This window comes from Suricata suricatta, chromosome X (genome assembly GCF_006229205.1).
Source record: "Suricata suricatta isolate VVHF042 chromosome X, meerkat_22Aug2017_6uvM2_HiC, whole genome shotgun sequence".
Classification (NCBI taxonomy): Eukaryota; Metazoa; Chordata; class Mammalia; order Carnivora; family Herpestidae; genus Suricata; species Suricata suricatta.
In genome coordinates, this window is record NC_043717.1 from 73,253,067 (window position 1) to 73,273,762 (window position 20,696).

The following is a 20,696-nucleotide window of genomic DNA, read 5'->3' on the forward strand; positions in this document are numbered from 1 at the left end:
AGGTGCCAAAGCAATGACGTCACCTGCCATGTAGCTAGTGGAACACTCCACTGTACATTCATGAAAGGATGAGAGTGAAAATGACAAATAACATCTTGGCATTATTATGAATATCATTTTGATCTTGAAACCTCTCAAAATGGTCTTGGGGTAGGGTGACCAAATCATCCTAGTTTTCCTGGGATTTTCCTGGTTTAAGTACTGAAAGTCCTAGCAAAACTAGTATGGTATGCCTGAGACTTACTTGATTTTAAAACTAAAAAGTTCCACATCCAAGAAATATGTTAGTCCTGGTCAAACTGGATGTGTTATTCTCCATACTTATGAATCTTTTTGGGTCCCTGGACTACAGTTTAAGAAACTGTGTGTAAGGCCATCCTTATACAGAAGAAATTCCCAGTTTGGTGTTATTACCTCACCACCACATAGGATTTGAGTATTGTCCCACTGATATTTGTTAGACCCCCAAGGCCCATTGCTTGCTCGGTTTTCCCATATAGCCCATCATACCTTCTCCTTCCCTTGGATTTCTCAAAAAACATGTCTTTGAAAGTGCTTTGTAATGAAAGAGTGTCATCAAAATATGAGTATTTTCTTTTTGATGATTGTCTTTTCAGGTCAAGGTAGTACGGTGCAGGTGACCATCCCAGACAGCATCGTGAATGTGACTGTTGGATCTGATGTCACACTTGTCTGCACCTACACCAGCACTGTGGTCTCCCGTGACAAGCTTTCCATCCAGTGGTCATTCTTTCATAAGAAGGACTTACCACCAACTTCCGTAAGGATTTTTCCCTCGACTATACTCCTGTGGTAGTTCTGACTTAAACTGTTGGAATCACTATGTGAAGGAGTGGTAAGCCAGTGACAACCGTGGCAGAACCTCAGATACAAAGAGTTTGAAGACAGCTGTTTAGGGAAGACTATCATCTATGTGACTTGGCCTTTGTCCTCTTTTTATATTCAGTTATAGCCTGTTATCTCAAATCTGAGTAGGTCAACATTGTTTTCTAGAGTAGATAAGAATGGTTCTTCTCATAGATGAAATGAGCAGCACTTATGAAAGGGTTTTCCCTCCCCTCAAATAATCTCTCTATTATTTCTAGAAGACCCCAGTTCAAATACATATCCTTCCTGATCTACAGAGCTCTGCTAAATGTAGTATCTGGGATCTGCCTGTCAAGTGAGCTAAGTCATTGTGTCTGACTGAGTCCTGATGGGATGATACTCCCAGATGGGCAGACAAGGGCCAAGGTAGAGATTACCCTGGGTAATCCAACAGGAAGCTAGAGAATACAGGATAGGCTAGGGTCTGGGCTAAGAGGTTGCTAGAAGAGGATGCATGAAAGTCAAAAAATAATCATTCTATCTGTAAGCTGCCTAGTCTCAGGTTTTATTCATCTGGCCTTAAGGATAATTCCTTTTTAAATTAACCCAAGGACTAAAATTATCTACTCAAAAGTGTGTGTGTGTGTGTGTGTGTGAGAGAGAGAAAACGAGAGAGCACGTGTAGCAATCTGCATGAGTGTGCAACACGTCTGCCAATGCATATCCCTTGAGAGAAAAGGCCTATAACTTTCATCAGATTTTCAAAAGTATGTATAGTCCAAAACAAGGATTTCAGAAAAGAAAGAAATGAGTATGGTTTGGAATAGTTGGATGTAGTTGAATTGGGCCTTGAAGGATTTTGATTAGTAGAAAAATGGAGGGCAAGTTGAGTGGGCTAAGGGAGGTTTAAGGGCAGAGGTAGAGAAGAAGGAGGGTGCTAGTTCAGAGGAGCCACACTTTGACCCGTGTCACTTCAGCCATATCTGCTCCTGTGGAAGCACTAGTTGTTTCTTCACCAGAGGGCCTGAAGAATTTTATCCCAGCTCAAGAGGTGATTTCATTCATGCCACTCTCCAATCAACTTTCAACATTTTTGCTCAGTACTGGTTACTTCAGACAAGTGTCTGAATCACTCTGTGCCTCTCTTCAAAATGCGGTGGAGCACTAACACTGTCCTGCAATCTCATGGGGAATCCGCTAACACAATGTGGAAATGCTTGGAAAAAATATAAAGGCCTGTAAGTTTTCTCCCTTGTAAAGAGCTTTATCACCTTAATCAGCAGCAGCAGCAACAACAGTAATTTTGCCACTTCTTGTCACCCAAATGCCTCGACCCAAGACCCCACATATTGCAATCAACTGAGAAACCCTCCCTTTCCTTTGCAGGCTGCTCTCTCAGATTGTGGATGGCAATAATCACGTGAACTTTCTTCCTTTTGGAAATTCAGTTTCCTGAATAGTCTTTTCAATACATTCTTTATCTGCAGGCATGAAGGCTTTCCCATTTTGCCAGTAGGGGGCGAATTTAGAGTGGCCTTGCAACTGTGTTTTAATTTTTTTTTTTTTTTTTTTTTTTAATGCTTGGTACTCAAATCCAGATGTCCTTAACTGCCTGGAAGTGAGGCTGAAGCCAATCTAAGGTCAAAAATACAAATTGTTCTTTATGCCTCCTCTGATGCTGGAATTTACAAGGCCACCTCTTGGTTGAACTATGTAGTGGTGGGTTGGGAGACAGATGCAGGGCAGGAGGATCTTGTGACCAGCAATGAGTTTTTTGTAGACATGGAGATACACAGAAGGTGTAGCTGATTGAACTGAGCATGGCTTGAGCTCAGGGCATCTCTTAGGGGCACTTTGGAAAGAATCTATTAAAACGTGTTTGTTGAGTAGCTGATTTCTTGCCATTTGCCTCATTCTTCAAGATAGCAGGTACAGGTAAGGCAAGGAACTTAAGGTTTCTAGTTTTTTGGGAGGTCCAAATCAAAGGAGATCCTCTGCACTGAGCCACTGACTCAGTGAGAACATGCTTCTTGATCTTAAAACATTAATTTTTTTAATGTTTATTTATTTTGACAGAGAGAGAGAGAGGGAGAGGGAGAGAGAGAGAGAGAGAGAGAGAGAGAGAGAGAAAGAGGGCGAGAGAGAGACTGTGAGCAGGGAGGGGGCAGAGAGAGAGGAGGACACAGAATCTGAAGGAGGATCCAGGCTCTGAGCTGTCAGCACAGAGCCTGATGGTGGGATCGAACTCATGGACTGTGAGAGATCATGACCTGAGCTGAAGTCAGACGCTCAACCAACTGAGTCACTCAGGTGCCCCATTAATCTTAAAACACCTTGGATGCCTCTCCAAGTGCATGAGACCTGTGCTATGCCTGTGCCTCACTTGCATAGATGACAGGGTAGAGTAGGTCTAACTCTTGGCTTAAAGACAGTGAAAAAATTTCCTCTATAAGGTCAAGGTTTCTCTTCTTTCTTTTTCTTCCATCTTGCTTCAGCTTACCCCAGCGAGATCCCCATTTCAACCATCCTTGGGTGTCGACTTCTAGAGAACTGGAGTCCCTCCCCTCTTTCCCCATCCCCTGCAGGCATGTGCTTCTCTCCACTTTTCCACATGAGTAGTTTTGGAGCACCAGTGGAAACCTCCTGATGGATGTTGGTTCTACTCCTTGCTTTGCTACTTACTTGATGGCTGGGTGACCTTAGATAATTCACTTGACCTTTCAGGGGGTCCGTTTTCCCATCTGTGTAATGGGGCTACTTACCCACCTGATAGGTTTACTGTGAAGATTAAATGAAATGATGCTTGTAAAGCACTGAGAAGCCTTCCACGTAGTAGCCATTCAGTGAATGTGTAGTAATTGAATGTGTAATTCAATGAATTCAATTCAAAGTGAAATTCAATGACTTAGTAGTATCATTACTTACAAAATGGTAATTTTGCAAAATCCCCATCCCATCCATGCCCCCTGCGTCATGGGCACTAGGGAATCCAGCCCTACAAGAGACATTTAGTATCACTTAACACCTGGGACTGAGCTCTTGGGGGAAACCTGGCCCAGTATTGGTTTCCTGTTCCACTGACTGCTCCATCCCGGGGGCTAAAGAGAGGGGTCAGGCTTTAGCCTGCTTCTATTGTTGAACAGAGAGCCTGGTCAACAATGAAGCTGTAGACATCTTCAGTTGAGACAGTATTTTTCAAAATGGGATTTGGCCTCTATTTCAAATTCATTTCCTCTGAGTATGTCCATGCATCCAGAATTCTGTAGACCATGTTGTTTATTAGTCTAGGGATGGCTAGTGAACATTTGGGGGATGGTAAAAAGAGACAGCTGTGCTATTAGACAATTCTATGATTTATGGGAGTAAGATGTTGCCAGACTGATCACTGAGTGATTCAATTCAACTCCTGGGTTGATGTGGCAATTTACCATGTAGCATTCAGCTCTCAGATCCACCCATTTCTGCTCAAACACAGCACAGCCCGTGCCTCAATACTGAGGGTATGGAGGAAAAGGCAGTCAGTCAGTGTCTAAATATGGCGCATGCAAGAGACGCTCGGGGAAGATGTAGCTGGACCTCTCAGGTAAGAACACCTATTGGTGTACTACCAGACCCCTTCATTGTTTGGAGTATGTAGGGCAATGACACCAGCCTTTAGGAGTGGGATGATACGGTCCAAGTGTGGTAACAGTCCAGATCAGCGCAAGCCCCTGGCAAAACTGGGACACTCTTGAGTTTTCATTCTCATGCCCATGTCTGGAATTCTTTTCAGCCTCCTCCAAAAGGCTCAGGGACTTACTGCTGAGAAGGGAAGTGGCCAAATCTTTTCATAGGCTCATATTTTTCTCCTACTCCAATATCATTGTGTTAAAGGAGCAGTTGACTCCAAGATCTAGAGATTCTCAATACTTAGGGGAGGGTGTTATTTCTTTCTGATTATCCCCTCCAAAACGTTCCTTTGCTGAACGGGGAATGCAGAGGTATCCCATAAGTCTTCTGACCAGGAGGGTCAAGATATTTATTAGCATGGCCCTTATCTTAGAGACTACCTTTTTTCAGAAGACATGCACAGCTTTAGATGATCAATCCCTCATCAATGACACTCAGTTGAAGACTAGGCCCTGGAACAGGCAGACTAGCATGGAAGTTTGGGGTGGTTTTGTGCCCCTCTAATCACACTAATTTTCCTCCTCTTCCACCCAGACACTAACTGGTAAAATTAAAGCGATCTCACCTGCCCATGAACAGAACAGGCATTGATCCTACTTAGGAGGGGTCTCACAGACAGTACTTCTTCTTCTAGAATATCCATAGTGGATGGAACCCTTTGCCATTTTCATTTCCCCAGCACATTTAATGTGGACAACTTCCTTCCAGAACCTAATGTCTTCCTATTCTGTGGATGTTCAGATTCTTCCCACTTGGCCTCTCTTTTACAGACAGCATTCTATCAAATGCTTCTTAAATGTTGGCAGGGTAGGGGTGGATCATTTCCTCACATGCACTTGAAAATGACAGGTTGTAGGTTTAATTGTTACAAATGAGAGTCACTGCTGGCAGTTAGTAGGTGTTAGTAGGCTAGTAGGCAGCTAAAGATGCTGAATATCTTGCTGTATGTAGGATAAACCCACATGAGAAAGAATTGTTTCCCCAAAATACCAAGTGTCACTCCCATTGAGAAACACTCCAGGTTCTTCCCCTCCCACCATACCCTCCCATCAAAGTTTATCTATTCTGTATCCCATTACCTCAGTTGCATATTCTTCCTGAATCAGATAAATTAATTTAATGCTAAGGTGTTAGACACCAGTGATATTTTATTATTTTTTATTTAAAAAATCTTTAATGTTTATTTATTTTTGAGAGATAGAGACAGAGCATGAGCAGCAGAGAGGGTTAGAGAGAGAGGGAGACACAAAACTCATAGCAGGCTCCAGGCTCTGCACTGTCAGCAGAGAGCCAGATGCTGGGCTCAAACCCATCAACTGTGAGATCATGACCTGAGCTGAAGTTGGACGCTTAACCAGCTGAGCCACCCAAGCACCCCTACTGATATTTAATTTTATTGTCTTCCAAAAAGACCCTGTAAGCATAGACTTTCTGCACCTTCACCCAAAAGAAGCCATTCAAATGGTGGGATCTTGGGCAACTAGCAGGCTGGGAAAGGAGTAGTTTGAAGGCAGGGATGTCTTTCTTTTGGTGTTCTTTCCCTCCCATGCACAACCTGTCCACTAGAACAGTCCAGAAAAAGTGCTGGGCTTGAGACCATTACCACTCCATACTTTTCCCTTCCCAAGGCTAGACCCTTTATGAATAGGGCAGAAAACAAGAAGCTGAAGGGAAAGAATGGGTGGTTGCTGTGGACTTCCACACCCTCCACATTTCCAAAAGGAGCCCACAAAAGCAGCTCTGGAGGCTAAATGCATTTATGAATTCTAACTCAAACTCAAACAGAAAGCAGACTGAATTCTTTCAACCCTTCTTGTTTATACTCCAGCCTCTAGTTAGAGAACAATACCACAAAGCTGAGGGGGAAAAAATCTTGTTGGACAAATCTGGCTCCCAGCTGCATGGTGTTCTGTGAATAGGAACTTGGCACAGTAGGAGGGGAAAGGCTGTGATTGCAGCTGGCAGATGTCGAAGGCATCAGGTGGCGAGACCACTCGGCATGGGAAGCATCATGCCAATGAATAGCAGCAATTGGCAGGAAAAGGGTCGGGCTGAAGTAGGGGATGGAATGGTCCCAAAAGGGAAAGATAACCTAGGAATCATCTTCCTCGCCTAAGGCAGGACTATGAATGCCATTTTCATATATTCAGGGAGAGTCAGGAAGAAGGTCTAGATTCCAGGTCTGGTCACAAATTGGGTGATCTTGGAAAAATCACTTTCTCTCTTGGAGCCTCCATTATCCTTTTCTGTTATAGAAGAAGATGAATCAGAGTTTGCAAATTAGAGTCCTTTAGGACCCAGTTTGGCTAGTGGATGCATGTTCTTGACCAGCCGGCTATTGTGTGTGTTGCTCCATGGTTTGAAAGCCGTGTTTGTATTGGCTCTCCAGTTCACCGCATTCCCCACTCTCTTCTATGATCTTACCACTATCCAGCATCCCTTCCCAGCTATTTCCCATATCTCCAATATCCATCTGGCTCCTGAAGGGTCATCAACTCTAGAAACCATAAACGAAGTGCTCTATAAGGGGGTCTTATAACTCATGTGTCTCCTTCTCAGCCTCTAACTTCACGAGGAACAGAGAGGACCTTGAGGGGAAAGTAGGGCATCCATGAAGGACAAGTGGCAAAAAACTAACAAGTACCACTTAAGGGAATACTTGGATAGGTTTGGTTTTCTTTAAGCAGATTGGATCTCCCCTACCTCCCAAAGGATATGGCCTGTTGAACATTCATGGCTTTTCCTGGACCTCAAGAGCTTTGATCTCTAAATTGACAGTGTAATTTCTTTGAAAAGGTACAAGCCTCACAGGATCATGGGCTAGGTCTTGGCCATTGTTCAGCTTTGATTTTTTAAATGAGTTATTCTTTTGTGGAAAATGGAACCAGGTTTCAGTACTTCCTGTGTGATTAGATAAGCAGTTTCAGGAAAACACTTTTTTTTTTTTCTTTACAAGGACATGTGACAGCATGGACTTCCCCTAACAGAAAGTCCCTCCATCTCTTTGTCTGGCTACTGGCTAGCCCTGGGTACTTTCCTTCTCAGGCCAAGGTCTTCTCCTTTTAGGAATTCGTTGTTACCCCTCCTTACCTCCATTCCTATCCCTGACACCTTTTAGTATTATCTGTGAAAGGGCAAGGTAGATGAGACTACAGTGTACGGAGCTCAAGTAGAACGGTTGGTGAAGATCCTTTTTATAATGAAGTTACAAGTCCAGGGCCTCATGACTTATTTGCTCATTTCACCTTGCTTCATGACCAACACTGCAATTTTACAGTGGAACATTCTGAATGTTCTAGTCCTGGCCTAAAACATGCTCTCGTGTCTCCCTGCTCTCTGCAGAAACCAGGTCATTCTCATAGACCCTCTGGGACTGACTGAGGGCTGTAGGCAGGGCTGATGTTGTAGCTCATTGTGATGTCGCCCAAGCCTCAGCATAAGACAGGCTGACTTACCCCCCATCCCCCAGTCTTCCTGGGAGCAGGGGTAGCAGCTAGATGTCTACAGTATAAAAACTCTTCCTTGATGAACTGAAAGATGTGTTTCAGGCAAAAGTCCACAAGACCTCAAATTGGTTTTTTTTCAACGTTTTATTTATTTTTGATAAGGAGAGAGACAGAGCATGAGAGGGTGAGGGGCAGAGAGAAGGAGACACAGAACCAGAAGCAGGCTCCAGGCTCTGAGCTAGCTGTCAGCACAGAGCCTGATGCGGGGCTCGAACCCACGAATGTGAGATCTGACCTGAGCTGAAGTCGGAGGCTTAACTGACTGAGCCACCCAGGCACCCCTCAAATTGTTGATTAGAATGTAAATAAGCCCAATGCTGGCTAGTGAAATGGAAAGCTGGACAGCTTTCTTTTACCAGATGAAGGTAATAGACCTTTGATGAGCATGAGCTTAACATGCTCCTGGACCTCTTACATGACTCCTTTGGGGCAAAAGTTTGTGATTTCAGTAGGTGTGAGTGGAGAAATTGAAATATAAATGGCTCATTTGTAGCAGGAAGAAAAGCTAGTTGATATTAGAGAACTGGGGGAGAGCAACAAGTCTTTTCTCCTTCAATATGCTCTTTGAATTTTCCCTCAGAATCTTTCTGCTTTAGTTTACATATATATTGGCTTTCTATTTGAATAGGAATATATCTGAATTTATCTTGACAATATCTTTTGGTTTGCTGATTGCCTTTCCTCCCTCATTTGATTAAGGTAAATAGCACTGGACAAGGAATTAAAAGAACTGGGCGCTAGACCATTCCCCATTGTTAACTTTGTGTGTGTCTTTTTTTTTTTTTAACCTCTCTGGGCTTCAGTTACTTCTAAAACGTTAGAAGAGGGAATTAAATGAGTAAGGTTCTTTGAGTACATTTTATGAAAACATTAATTAGTTCTACTAGACTAGGGTAATACCAGTTTATTAAATAATAAACAATCACTTGAACACACATTTGTATGAAACTAACAAAGTGTGTCCATAGACAGGGTATAATGAGGAAATCTTAGGGATCACCTAAGCCCAATGATTCCCAAGCTTCAATCCTTTATGTCTTTATAATTTTTTGTCTTAATTGTGCACCACCAGCAGAATTATTTAATGTCATTCTCTATACTGACTTGGTTTCTTCAAATTTTAAAAATATCTTAGTGTCACCTGAAACAATAATATCCATAAAGTCACAGACTTGATGTGCTAGATATGTGTCTTTCTAGTAAGTTTTCATTGATGTGCCACTTAAAATCAACTTCTCATTTATGTGCCACCTCAAATCACCTTATGTGCCTAGATCCTGGGAACATATTTCATAATTTGGAGGACCTTGCTCTGGCTCCTGTTCAGATGTGGAAACTCAAGGTTGGAGAGATGATTAAATAACATTGTTTCTTATCACAAAGCAGGTTGCCATGGAGGCATAACCAAAGGCCACCTTCTCTGAGTATGTCACAGTCAGAGGCAGAGCTGTGGCTAAAGCCCAGATCATCTGATTCCTAGACCAGGCCTCTTTCCATCTCACCATGCTGCTCTCGCGGTTACTGTTATGATCAAACTATTCATATCTCGAATAGAGATGGGACTAGAATCCAGGTCTTCCTTGACTGTGGTAAACTATAATAATAATAATTGAATCCTGTTACTTTGTATGAGCCATTTAATCTTTATGGATTCGAGTGCCCTTATTTGTCTAAATGAAATAATAATTCCGGGGAGATTGGTACTAGCTGCCATTGATGAAGCACTTCCTAGGCAACTGTGAGGGGACAGGACCAAATGGTTTCTCAGGGGCCTCTCTGCTCTGAAATGTTTCTCTTCTAACGAACAGGATAAACCCAAGTTCACTTATCCAAAGGAGTATGTGTGTGAGAAAGGAGTATGAATATTCTCTTAGGAAAACCAGACATTCCTGCAGTTCCACTGCATAAAGTAAAATCACATCAAATAAAGTCTATAAAGTGGGGGGTGCGGGAATGATGCTTTTGGTTTTCCCATCAGGCATTTGTGTCTCAGACACTAGGTTTCCTTCAGGTAGGCTCATCAGGTGAGCATCTTGATCCAGCTGAAGCGTAGGAGTTGAATTCTGTCAGCTTCAGCTGTTTATCATCTGTCAGATGGGCATGCATCCCTGCTCTGATGACATCACAAAACTGCTTTGTGCACAGGGAAGAGGTGGTTGTGCACAGCTGTGAGGAAGCTAAAATGCCCCACTGGCTTCAGCAACCTTTGCAGTGGGATCTGTTCCCTGAGTGAGGGGGCGGGTGGGGATGTTGCCTCTTACCAACAAAGGGAACATAGGGAAGAGGGTTCTTCCCAGTAGGTTACCTTAGCCCTGGCCGCTCTCCAGTTCTCATTTCTGCCATTTTTCTGTCCTAGATTTACTATTCTGAAGGTGGACAAGCTACAGCCATCGGACGATTTAAAGGTCGGATTGTAGGGTCCAACGACCCAGATAACGCATCTATCACTATTTCACATATGCAACCGGCAGATAGTGGTGTCTACGTCTGTGATGTTAATAACCCCCCTGACTTTGTCGGAAAAAATCAAGGCATCCTCAAAGTCAATGTGTTAGGTATGGGCAATTTTTTTTCTGTTTTTTTCTCTTCTTGGAAGAACTAAGACCTTAAATGAGCCAGGGCAGTGAATTCTGGTGCTAATTAAGTCCCAAGGGGTAAATATCCTCCTTGCTCCTTTTATTAGCAAGGAAAGAGAGATACACTACCATCCCACCCCTCATAGTAACACTGAGAAATCACTCGCAAAACATGTTGAAACAATTGGCAAACCATAAGTGCTGCCAAAATGTCAGAAAGCAGAAGATGACCCAACCTCCGGGGATCCGTATCTCTAATGGGTGGAATGGAAGCAGATGGGATGATGCACAGTCCCCACTAAATGATCACTAGCAACTCCTTCAAAGAGAAGCACTGATTGGAGCCAGCCCCCCTGGGGGAGAGAACTGTCCAGTTATTATCTCTCCTAAGACAGCCACAATTCCCACCACTAAACCATTCTTTTGAATAAAGGCAAGAGAGTTCCTTTTAAAATGGGTGGAGGCAGGGGGTAGGGGAAATGGGTGACGGGCATTGAGGAGGGCGCATACTGGGATGAGCACTGGGTGTTGTGTGTAAGCAATGAATCATGGGATTCTACTCTGAAAGCCAAGAACACACTGTATACCCTGTACACTACCTAACGACAATAAGTTATATTTAAAAAAACATTAACACTATTTGGAGAAAAGACCACATGTTAAGCCAGAGTTGAGAATTTATTTATATAGAGATATTCATTGTGTGTTATTCAGCAATTCCTACCTGCTTTTCAAATACATTTGGAATGGTTCATTTATACAGTATTTATTGAGTGCCTATTTTGTGCCAGGATGCATGAGGTTGACAGTGATCAAGGCATGGTTTCTGCTCCTGGAGAGTTCACAATTTTTGGTGGCTTCTAGCACTCCTCCCAGTCTCTGAGAGGACAATGAGAGCTTTGCTCCTGTCTGCAGGCCTGTGGAAGTACTGAAGGGAGAGAAAAAAAGGCTGTCAACCTCACCAATCAACCAGTTAACCTAAGGACACTCCCATTTCTAAGTAATCCCAAATGGAGCTGATCTAGTCATTGTTCCTCTTGAGCTGTGTACATCCATCACAGGAAAGAAGGACGTAGATCTAACCAGTGACTTGATAATTGACTAGCTTGGAATAGCAGCAGTTGGTAGCAAGGTACACACCTAGGAGAACCATCCAGAATCATGAACTTGCCTCCCAAGTGATTCCCAAAATGAATTGTGAGGTTTACCCCTGCATCTATCCACCTGGAGAAGAGGGAAAGGTCATCAGGAGCTGATTTTTAAGAGTCGGGTAGCTCAGTCAGTCTCTTATTTTGCTGAGCCCCATCCTAGGCATTGGGGTACAGGGGGAAGACAGAATTACACACAAGCCCTTTCCTGGGAGAGTTGATGCTCCAGTTTGGAAGACTAGTCATGTACATGGGAACTAAACAGTGTGGTATATACACTGGGGGCCAGAAGGCTTGGGTTCTAGCTCGTACTCCACTACTCAGTGGCCTAAGGGAAGTGAGTCCACTTTTCTCTGGCTATCTGGAGATGGGGTTGTCATTTCTGCCTTGTCTTTACAAGTTTGTGGATCCAATGATATACTGGGGTTTGAGGATCAAATGATATGCTGGAGATTCAACTTTCAAAGCATTTGGGGATTAGTCCTCTAAAGTTTTTCTGTGGCTCCCTGGCTCTGGGTTGTCCTTCTGACCAGAAATGACCTAAAGAAGCCAAGCCATGGTCTGAGAGGTTTGGCATGCTGGGGGCAGCAGGGGAGGAGGGAGTAGGGAGGCCGACTGTGGGGAGAGGTGTCGGTATTTCCTTCGAGATCACTCTTCCTAACAATGCATTTCCCAGAGACATTCCATTACCTAGTGATGGACACTCATTGGCATCCATGGGATGGATCCCATTCTTTGGCTCATTCATGCATAAATTCATTCAACAAATCCTGACCACGTGTTCCATTCCTGTGCTCCACAACGGTGATGGAAAGATGGAAAAGACAGGGTTTCAGCCCTCCAAACATTTAGGGAATAGGGACTGAGGTGTCAGGGCACGGTTTAGGTAAAGGAAGCAGCAATGAGCAAAGGCGCAGGTGGTTTGGACCACCATTCATTTGAGAGACTCCATTAGGTATGACAGCCTTGGAAAATGAAGCTTTGAAAAATACCCAGCTAGAAGTTTGAATCATTATTTTGTATGCATTTGGAATAAGCTTCCTAGTCCTTCTGCGATTTGGCACAATAAAAGAAAATGCTGAATTTAGAGAAGGGTTGAGAACACAATGAAGCATTTTTATTTACTTTGTGAGGTGAACCTCTTCCTCCCACCCCAGTTCTGTTGAAAGCAATTATGCTAAATGGTAGATCAATGGCTTTGCCAGTAAAACATCCAAGTTCTACTTGGGATGTTAACTGGATGATATGTGAATTCCATCCTGATTCAGTAGTTTTAGAAAATATATAGGTTTGGGATGTAGTTTAGAGTGATTCGCTAAGTGTTTTGCTAATAAAAAATAAAATGAGAAAAACGTGTCCTGAAAAAAAAAAAACCCTATCTGGGTTTGATTTTAAGCTCTAGAAACATCCTCCCTCATTTAATTTTCAGTTGAAAATGCTCTATTCTGCTATAAAGGAGATCCAATCAAATCATCATGGTGATAATCATGCAGTTTCTAAATCTAGGAGACGGTTGCTATGGGGTAAGGAAGAGAGAATAAAGAGCTAAATAGAAAAATACTTATTTTAATTTTAAAATACCGCCTGTTTAAATGATGGGGCTAGTGAAGGGTGTCAAAGAACTACAGTTGTATCCATCTGTCTTCTCGCTGGTGTGTAGAGTGGGTTAGAGTCCGACAGTGGGAGCTTAACTTCAGTAGCAAGCCATAAAATGTGGGAGCCCAAGCCCAACAGCAAGTCCATATGCAAGGCGTTACAGGCATTATTTTACTTACATAAATTCAGTATGTTTAATTAGTCGGAGATAAAGTCAATACACTAGGATACATAGTATCCAATATGTTTGGATGGTATGGATTACAGATGAGTCAACTAAGGGGTGATTATGTTAGCTTACTCACCTAAATACCATCAAGAGTAAAACAGCAGAGCAAGCAGTCCACAAGTCCAAACTGAGAACTGGAGTCCAGAGCGTTCAAGGCATAACAGGCCTAAGCTAGAGAACCTCTGTCTTTGGGTGTTTCAGATCTTGGGGAAGAGAAGGAAGGTAAGTTGGTAAGTATTGAACTTCAGATTATTCTCTATATGTAACATGAGGCTTCAACTAAGCTGTGGGCAGCAAAATGAATGAGGAAATTCAGATATGTGCTTTTCCATGGGACTTCTTTCTCCACGGAGATGTTTTCATCAGCAGCTAGAACTCAGTATGTCCCAAACTGAACTCATCCTTGCCCCTTCCTCCTCTGCCCTCCTTCCCTGAAAACCTGCTCCTTCTGTATTCTTTCTCTCAGGATGACAAGCCCATGCACCCAGCTGTCCAAATCAGAAACCTAGGAATCATCATTGCTACATCCTCTTCCTTCATGCCCCTTATACATCTGGTCACCAAGTCCTATCGATTTTACTTCCTTGATACCACGTGATGATGTCACCTCCTCGCACCCCCAGAGAACATTGAAAATGACCATCATCCTTCCCCTACTTAAATTCCTTCCATGACGCTACTGCTCTCTGTATAAAATACGTGAGGAGCGCCTGGGTGGCTCGATCGGTTAAGCATCCATCTTCGGCTCAGGACATGATCTCAAAGTTTGTGGGTTTGAGCCCTGTGTCAGACTCTAAGCTGACAGTGTGGAACCTACTTGGCATTCTCTCTCTGCCCCTCCCCCACTTGTGCTTTTTCTCTCTTTCAAAATAAATAAATAAACTTAAGATAAAGACACAATATACAAAGCCCTCCAAACTATGGCCTCTGCTACTCTCTGGCCTCATCTCTCACTGCTCCCCCTCCTCCACTAACGAAGTGTTTCAGGGGGGAGCACCTGGGTAGCTCGGTTGGGCATCCAACTTCGGCTCAGGTCATGATCTCATGATTCCTGGGTTTGAGCCCCACGTTGGGCTCTGTGCTGACAGCTTGGAACCTGGAACCTGCTTCCGATTCTGTGTCTCCTTCTCTCTTTGCCCCTCCCTCACTCTGTCTCTCTCTCTGTATCTCAAAAATAAAAAACCATTAAAAAAATTTTTTTAAAGAAGTGTTCAGGGTTACTCTTGAATTTCTGGTGCCTGGTCCAGCACCAGGCACATAGAAGGCACACAAGTAAATGCACATGGAGTGAAAGATGAATAAACATCTCAGCTTTGCATAGCACATCCTCTCAAAATGGGCTTCCACTACTGATGAGGAACACAGGCAAGATAAAAGCCTGCAATAGCTTTGTGTCACCCACCTCCAGAGAAATTAATGTCAAAAAAATGACTTATAAAGGAAAGGAAAAGTACAGCATTAGTAAAATCAATTTTGTAAAAAGAATAAAGAACAACTTCACATATTTAAGGGTCTTATTTTTCTTTAAAATTGTGCTTCAAAAGTATAAACTCTGTCCTTAGTCATTTAGTGTTTGCTGGCATTTGGCAGTTTTAATAAAGGCATATTTTAAGACACATTGCGGAGATCCATGGTTATGAATCTGGGGAGGAGGCCAACGGAAGAAATGCTGTTGGCATCTTAATGGCCGGTTGACTGGAAGGCCCTTGAACCTGAAGTGCTCTACCCCCACCTGGTGGTACAATCAGAAAATGGCAAACTAACATTTTATTTTTTTTTTTTTTATATAGTAGAATTTTATTATGGCCATTTATGATTACCTGGATTTATTTGTACCACAGGTCACATCACATCCCCTGAAAAATAGCAGCCTACAGGGAAAGAGCTTGAGTACCTACATAAGGCGCCAAATGGAATGAAGAGTTCAAAGTTTCAGGAAGTTGACAGAGTTTAGATTCACTGAAAACATTCATTGAACATCTGCTATAAGCAAGTCATGTTGCTAGATTCTTCTGTTACATTAAAATCTGGGTGACCTGGAGGACCATGGAAGAGTCAGGCCTAGTCTGAATCTTAGTTCTTTTTTTTTTAATTTATAATAGTTTATTGTCAAGTTGGTTTCCATATAACACCCAGTGCTTCTCCCCACAAGTGCCCCCCTCCATGACCATCACTCCCTTTCCTTCAGTCATTGGTTCTGCTGCTAGGGATTTATCCAAAGGATACAGAAGTGCTGATGCATAGGAGCACGTGTACCCCAATGTTCGTAGCGGCACTGTCAACAATAGTCAAATCATGGAAAGAGCCTAAATGTCCATCACCTGATGAATGGATCAGACTAACATTTTAAAGCTTTAAAAATGGAGTGCTCACATTCTACAAAATGACAGGAGGTGACTGCAGTATGTACAGATTGCAATTCCCCCTGAAGGACGTTTACTCTTTGTCATTGCCTTACAGTCAAACCTTCTAAGCCCCTTTGCAGCATCCAAGGATTACCAGAAACTGGCCATCCTGTATCTCTTTCTTGCCTCTCAGTCTTTGGGACGCCTTCCCCTGTGTACTACTGGTATAAAGTTGAAGGAGGAGCCCTCGTCCCAGCGAAAGAAAACTTCAGTAAGTACAGTACTCTGGGGGCCCTGGGTGGCCCAGTCAGCTAAACATCTGACTCTTGGTTTTGGCTCATGATATCATGGTTTCATGAGGTCGAGCCCCACATCTGCTTCAGTGCTGGCTGCATAGAGCCTGCCTGGGATTCTCTGTCTTCCTCTCTTTCTCTGTCCCTCCCTCACTCACACTATCTCTTTCTCTCTCTCAGGATAAATAAGTAAACTTAAATAAAAAGCACAGTCTTCCACAGTCCCTGGCAAGGCATGGTATGTGGTTGGCTAACAGCTTGTGTGTGTGGCTGGTTGCTCATCTTTAGAGCTCAGTGTTCAATCTTTCTGGAAAGGGGATGTCAAAAGATCTCCTAACAAGATGACTGAGGTCTGATCTTATCCCCAACCTCTACAAGTCAAGTCTGTTTTTGGCTCAGAGGTGGTGGGCATGGAGAGAATAGGGATGGTTCCAGATGGGCTACCTTTGGAATTGTCCTTAGGGGTCTAGTTGGACCCTGAACATCTCAGGGAAGGGAAGCCAATGTGGGGATGAGGGTGGGAATTGAGCGATTCTGCTACATTGACATGATCTGTACCCACATAAGAGATTTCAGAAGTCTATTTCCTGTTTCTGACAGACCCAGCCACTGGGACTTTGGTTATTGGAAATCTAACCAATTTTGAACAAGGGTATTACCTGTGCACTGCTGTCAACAACCTTGGCAATAGTTCCTGTGAAATTGATCTAACTACTTCACGTAAGTTGATTATCCAACTTCAATGGTTTCTCTTTAGGTCAAATACCCAGTAAATTAATTAGGATTCTGGTTAATCCTACCTGCCTGTCTGGAGATCTTGGTGGTTTATTTATAGGTTGATATGATGAATTCTTGCTATCTTAAAATCTAATGCTTACATAATACTCAATATGTGCCATAAACTGCCGTAAATCCTTTACAAAAATTTTGTTTACCCTCATAAAATTTCTAGAAAGTAGATATTATATTTAGTAAGTAAAACAACAGTCTTATTGCTAGGACCAGACTGAATTTTCTTTGTGATGCTGTTTGTGAATCTAGGTGAAACTGGCAATCTGTGTCACATATGGAGCTCACAAACTTTCCAGTTTTTCAGTAATTTGTTAAGATCTGCCTCTAATAAAAATAGCAATAATAGCACTTGTACCTACAGTTACACTAGCTAATATTTGTGAAGCACAAATGTTGTGCCGGAAAGTTGTGTCCTGTAACCACCCTGCCAAGGGGGCACAATATATTGTTAGCCTCATTTTACTGAAAAGGAGACTGAAACTCAAGGAGGCAAGTGACTTGCCCAAGGTCATCCAGGGAGTGACTGGCAGAGCCAGAATGCCTTTCAGGGGTGCCTGGGGGGCTCAGTCATTTCAGCTTCTGACTCTTGATTTTGGACCAGGTCATGACCTCACAGTCATGAGATCCAGCCCTGCACTGAGCTCTGTCCTGGTTGTGGAACCAGCTTGGGATTCTCAATCCCTCTCTCTCTCTCCCTCTGTCCCTCCCCCGCTCATAGATGCACCTCCACATGCTCTCTCTCTCTCTCTCAAAACAAAACAAAACAAAACAAAACAAAACACCCAAAACAAACACAACCTTTCAGTTCAAATGTGTTACTAAGCAGAGTTGAGGGCCCGAAGTTGTCAAATTGGGCCAGTAGGGGGCAAGCTCTCATAAGGGCTATCTTGCCACACCTTTGAACCATCACTTAATAACACTTAGTATCATGTCGTCTATTCATTATGTCTAACTCACTTTGAATCTGTGACTTAAACATATACCATATCCAGGTGGCCCGTTCCCTTGGACCATTGCTCTCCGATGAAGCGAAGCTTTCTTCCTTCCAGTTGTCGACATTTTCTCTCTACCCCTCCCTCCCCCACCCCCCTCATAATAAGTAAATCAACTTGAAAGCAAAGAAGTGAGAGTTTTACAAGGGGCGCCTGGGTGACCAAGTCCCTTAAGCATCCAACTCTTGATTTCGGTTCAGGTAATGATGGGGGTGCGGGACAGGGGAAGGGGGTGATGGGCACGGAAAAGGGCACTTGTGGGGAAGAGCACTGGGTGTTCTATGGAAACCAACTTGACAATAAGCTATTAAAGAAAAATAAATAAGTAAAAAATTTTTAAAAAGTGACCTCTTCCCCAAGTAGGCATATGTCTTCTCTATGTGTATCAACGTGAATGCATAACGAGTCCTTCATCTTTCTTCTCCCCCTATGAGTCTGGCAGAGTTCTTGTGGTTTCCAGCCTCTACAAGTCATTTGTCCACCGTACAAGTGCTCCAGATATTCTGCCCTGGTCACAAATGGCACATATAAGAAGCAGACAGTATGTTCTACTTTACCAACCAGCTGCTTATGTCTTCCAGATCCAGAAGTTGGGATCATTGTGGGGGCGTTGGTGGGCACCCTACTAGGTGCCGCCATTATCACCTCTATTGTGTACTTCGCAATGAGCAAGAGAAAGGCAAAGGCAAAGGGGAAAGGAAGGAAAAAAAATTCAAAAACCACCACAGAGCTTCTGTAAGATCTTATTTTGTTGTCTTTATGTGACAGTCAGCTCTTCCTAAGTGCTCCTTTTAGCCTAACATGTTGGGGGTATCTTTCTGCTCACTCTCACTGCTTATATGAAATAACAATGATGGCTGCCATTTCTTGAGACCTGTGTGCCAGATTCTGTTCTAAGCACTTTATGTGTATCAGCTCATTGACTCACCACAACAGCCCTTTTAGGTGTATGAAAATGTGTTCATATATCATGCTGACATACTGGTCTTTCTACCAGCATGGTCATAAAAAATAATTTTTAATATCTGTCCTGTAACAAGAGGACCACATAAAAAGAGTGTCCATGGCCCACAGAAGTCAACGTGTGGCTCTGCCCACGGCCCATTCTCTTGACTCCTCTACTATTTCTTCTTGAATGTGTATCACACTCGTTCCTTTGTTTCTCTCTCCATTTCTATGCTTCCACAACTGTGTCTTGTGTTGTGCAAATCTATGTGTGTATTGCGCTAGATAGAGTTAGGGCTAGCAGTGGCCCAGAGCCATGGATTTGGCCCTCAAACACATTATTGAGACCCTTTCGTCCTGACATCAGTTTTTCTACCTTTTGAATGCTAGTTTTTCTCTCTTGAACTCTCTTTATGTTGTTGAGACCTAACCTTTCTGGTCAGGAGACAAGATGAACTTGTGGTCTGACACTGAGTCAGAATATCAGAAATCACAAACGTTTTGAAGAGATTGGAACCTGCCGTCACTGAAGCAATACATCCTCTGGTTCCATGTGAAATGGCAAGTCCTAACTCCTTCTCCCTTTGGCCTTCTTCCTGTAGACCAATGACGAAGATAAACCAAGAGACAGGGTGCAAGGTCGTACCAGCTGAAGATGTTACCCACCTAGAGGAGCCTTTGCCACCTTCCATCCATGAGAATGACCCCGAGCCAGAGCCTGTCCAGGAGCCTGCCCCACAGCCTGCCTCAGGTCCTGAGCCTGTCCTGGTGCCTGAGGTTGAGATAGAGCGGGAGCTGGAGCCGGAAACAGAGCCCGAAGTGGAGCCGGAGCTGGAACCTGAGCCCAGGATTGGGGTTCAGCCTTTGCGTGGCAAGGAAGAGGGAGAGAATAAGCTATAAGCTGGTAGGCTAAGTACAGTGTTTGTCACTAAGGAACCCATAACTGCATTTGGAATTCAGCTGACTTAACCAATCTCCCACCATGTCCCTCCATTCTGACCAACCCTCTTCTAATAAGGTGCTCCCACCATCAATCTGAAATAAACAGGTCAAGATAACTACTAAATAAGCACAAGGGTTCCTGTGTTACTTACCATTTTACTAACATGTAAGCATAACTAAGGATAAGGCAAGTGATTTCTGATTCAGTTGAAAGTGTTTTGCAGCAACATCTATGTTGTATTTCAGAAAACCTTATTTCTCTATTTTTAGCTGAACTTTGTTACATTCCACATGCACACATGACAAGGTGGCATTAATTGGGTTCACTATTATTTCTACGATCAGTGGTCAAGGCTTCCCTATTCATTTTCACATTTCACATTGGCCCTGAAGACGAGTTTGCCAGCATTCTGTCATAGATTTGAACAAACAATCCTCAAAAATTCCCGAGGAGAATACGTAAAGGGTACATATTAATTGGTACATAGCATTTAAAACTAAGTCTTGAAATCAGTGCTACATTTATCACATTAGAGTTCTCCAAGACCCACCCTGCCATACAGTATCTTGAGCATAGCAACATTTTTAAATAAACCTAAGTTTAAAAATTTTTTTATGGTTTTTATTTTATTTTTGAGAGACAGGGACAGTGCAAGCAGGGGACGGTCAGAGAGAGGGAGACACAGAATCCGAAACAGGCTCCAGGCTCTGAGCTAGCTGTCAGCACAGAGCCCGACGCGGGGCTCAAACCCACGAATCGTGAGATCATGACCTGAGCCGAAGCCGGACCCTTAACTGACTGAACCACCCAGGTGCCCCTAAATAAACCTACGTT

The 20,696-nt window shown here is 43.2% G+C and overlaps 1 protein-coding gene across 1 annotated transcript in view; it reads left to right on the forward strand.

The window, feature by feature from the left end:
* Positions 1 to 20,470, forward strand: part of VSIG1 (V-set and immunoglobulin domain containing 1) — a 33,196-nt gene extending 12,726 nt beyond the window's left edge. The window contains exons 2-7 of the mRNA XM_029930276.1: positions 618 to 781; positions 10,360 to 10,558; positions 16,013 to 16,168; positions 16,791 to 16,910; positions 18,556 to 18,709; positions 19,522 to 20,470. Coding sequence (XP_029786136.1) covers positions 618 to 781; positions 10,360 to 10,558; positions 16,013 to 16,168; positions 16,791 to 16,910; positions 18,556 to 18,709; positions 19,522 to 19,819 — 1,091 coding nt within the window. The 3' untranslated portion in view covers positions 19,820 to 20,470. The remainder of the gene's footprint in view (positions 1 to 617; positions 782 to 10,359; positions 10,559 to 16,012; positions 16,169 to 16,790; positions 16,911 to 18,555; positions 18,710 to 19,521) is intronic.
* The last annotated feature ends 226 nt before the right edge of the window (positions 20,471 to 20,696 follow it).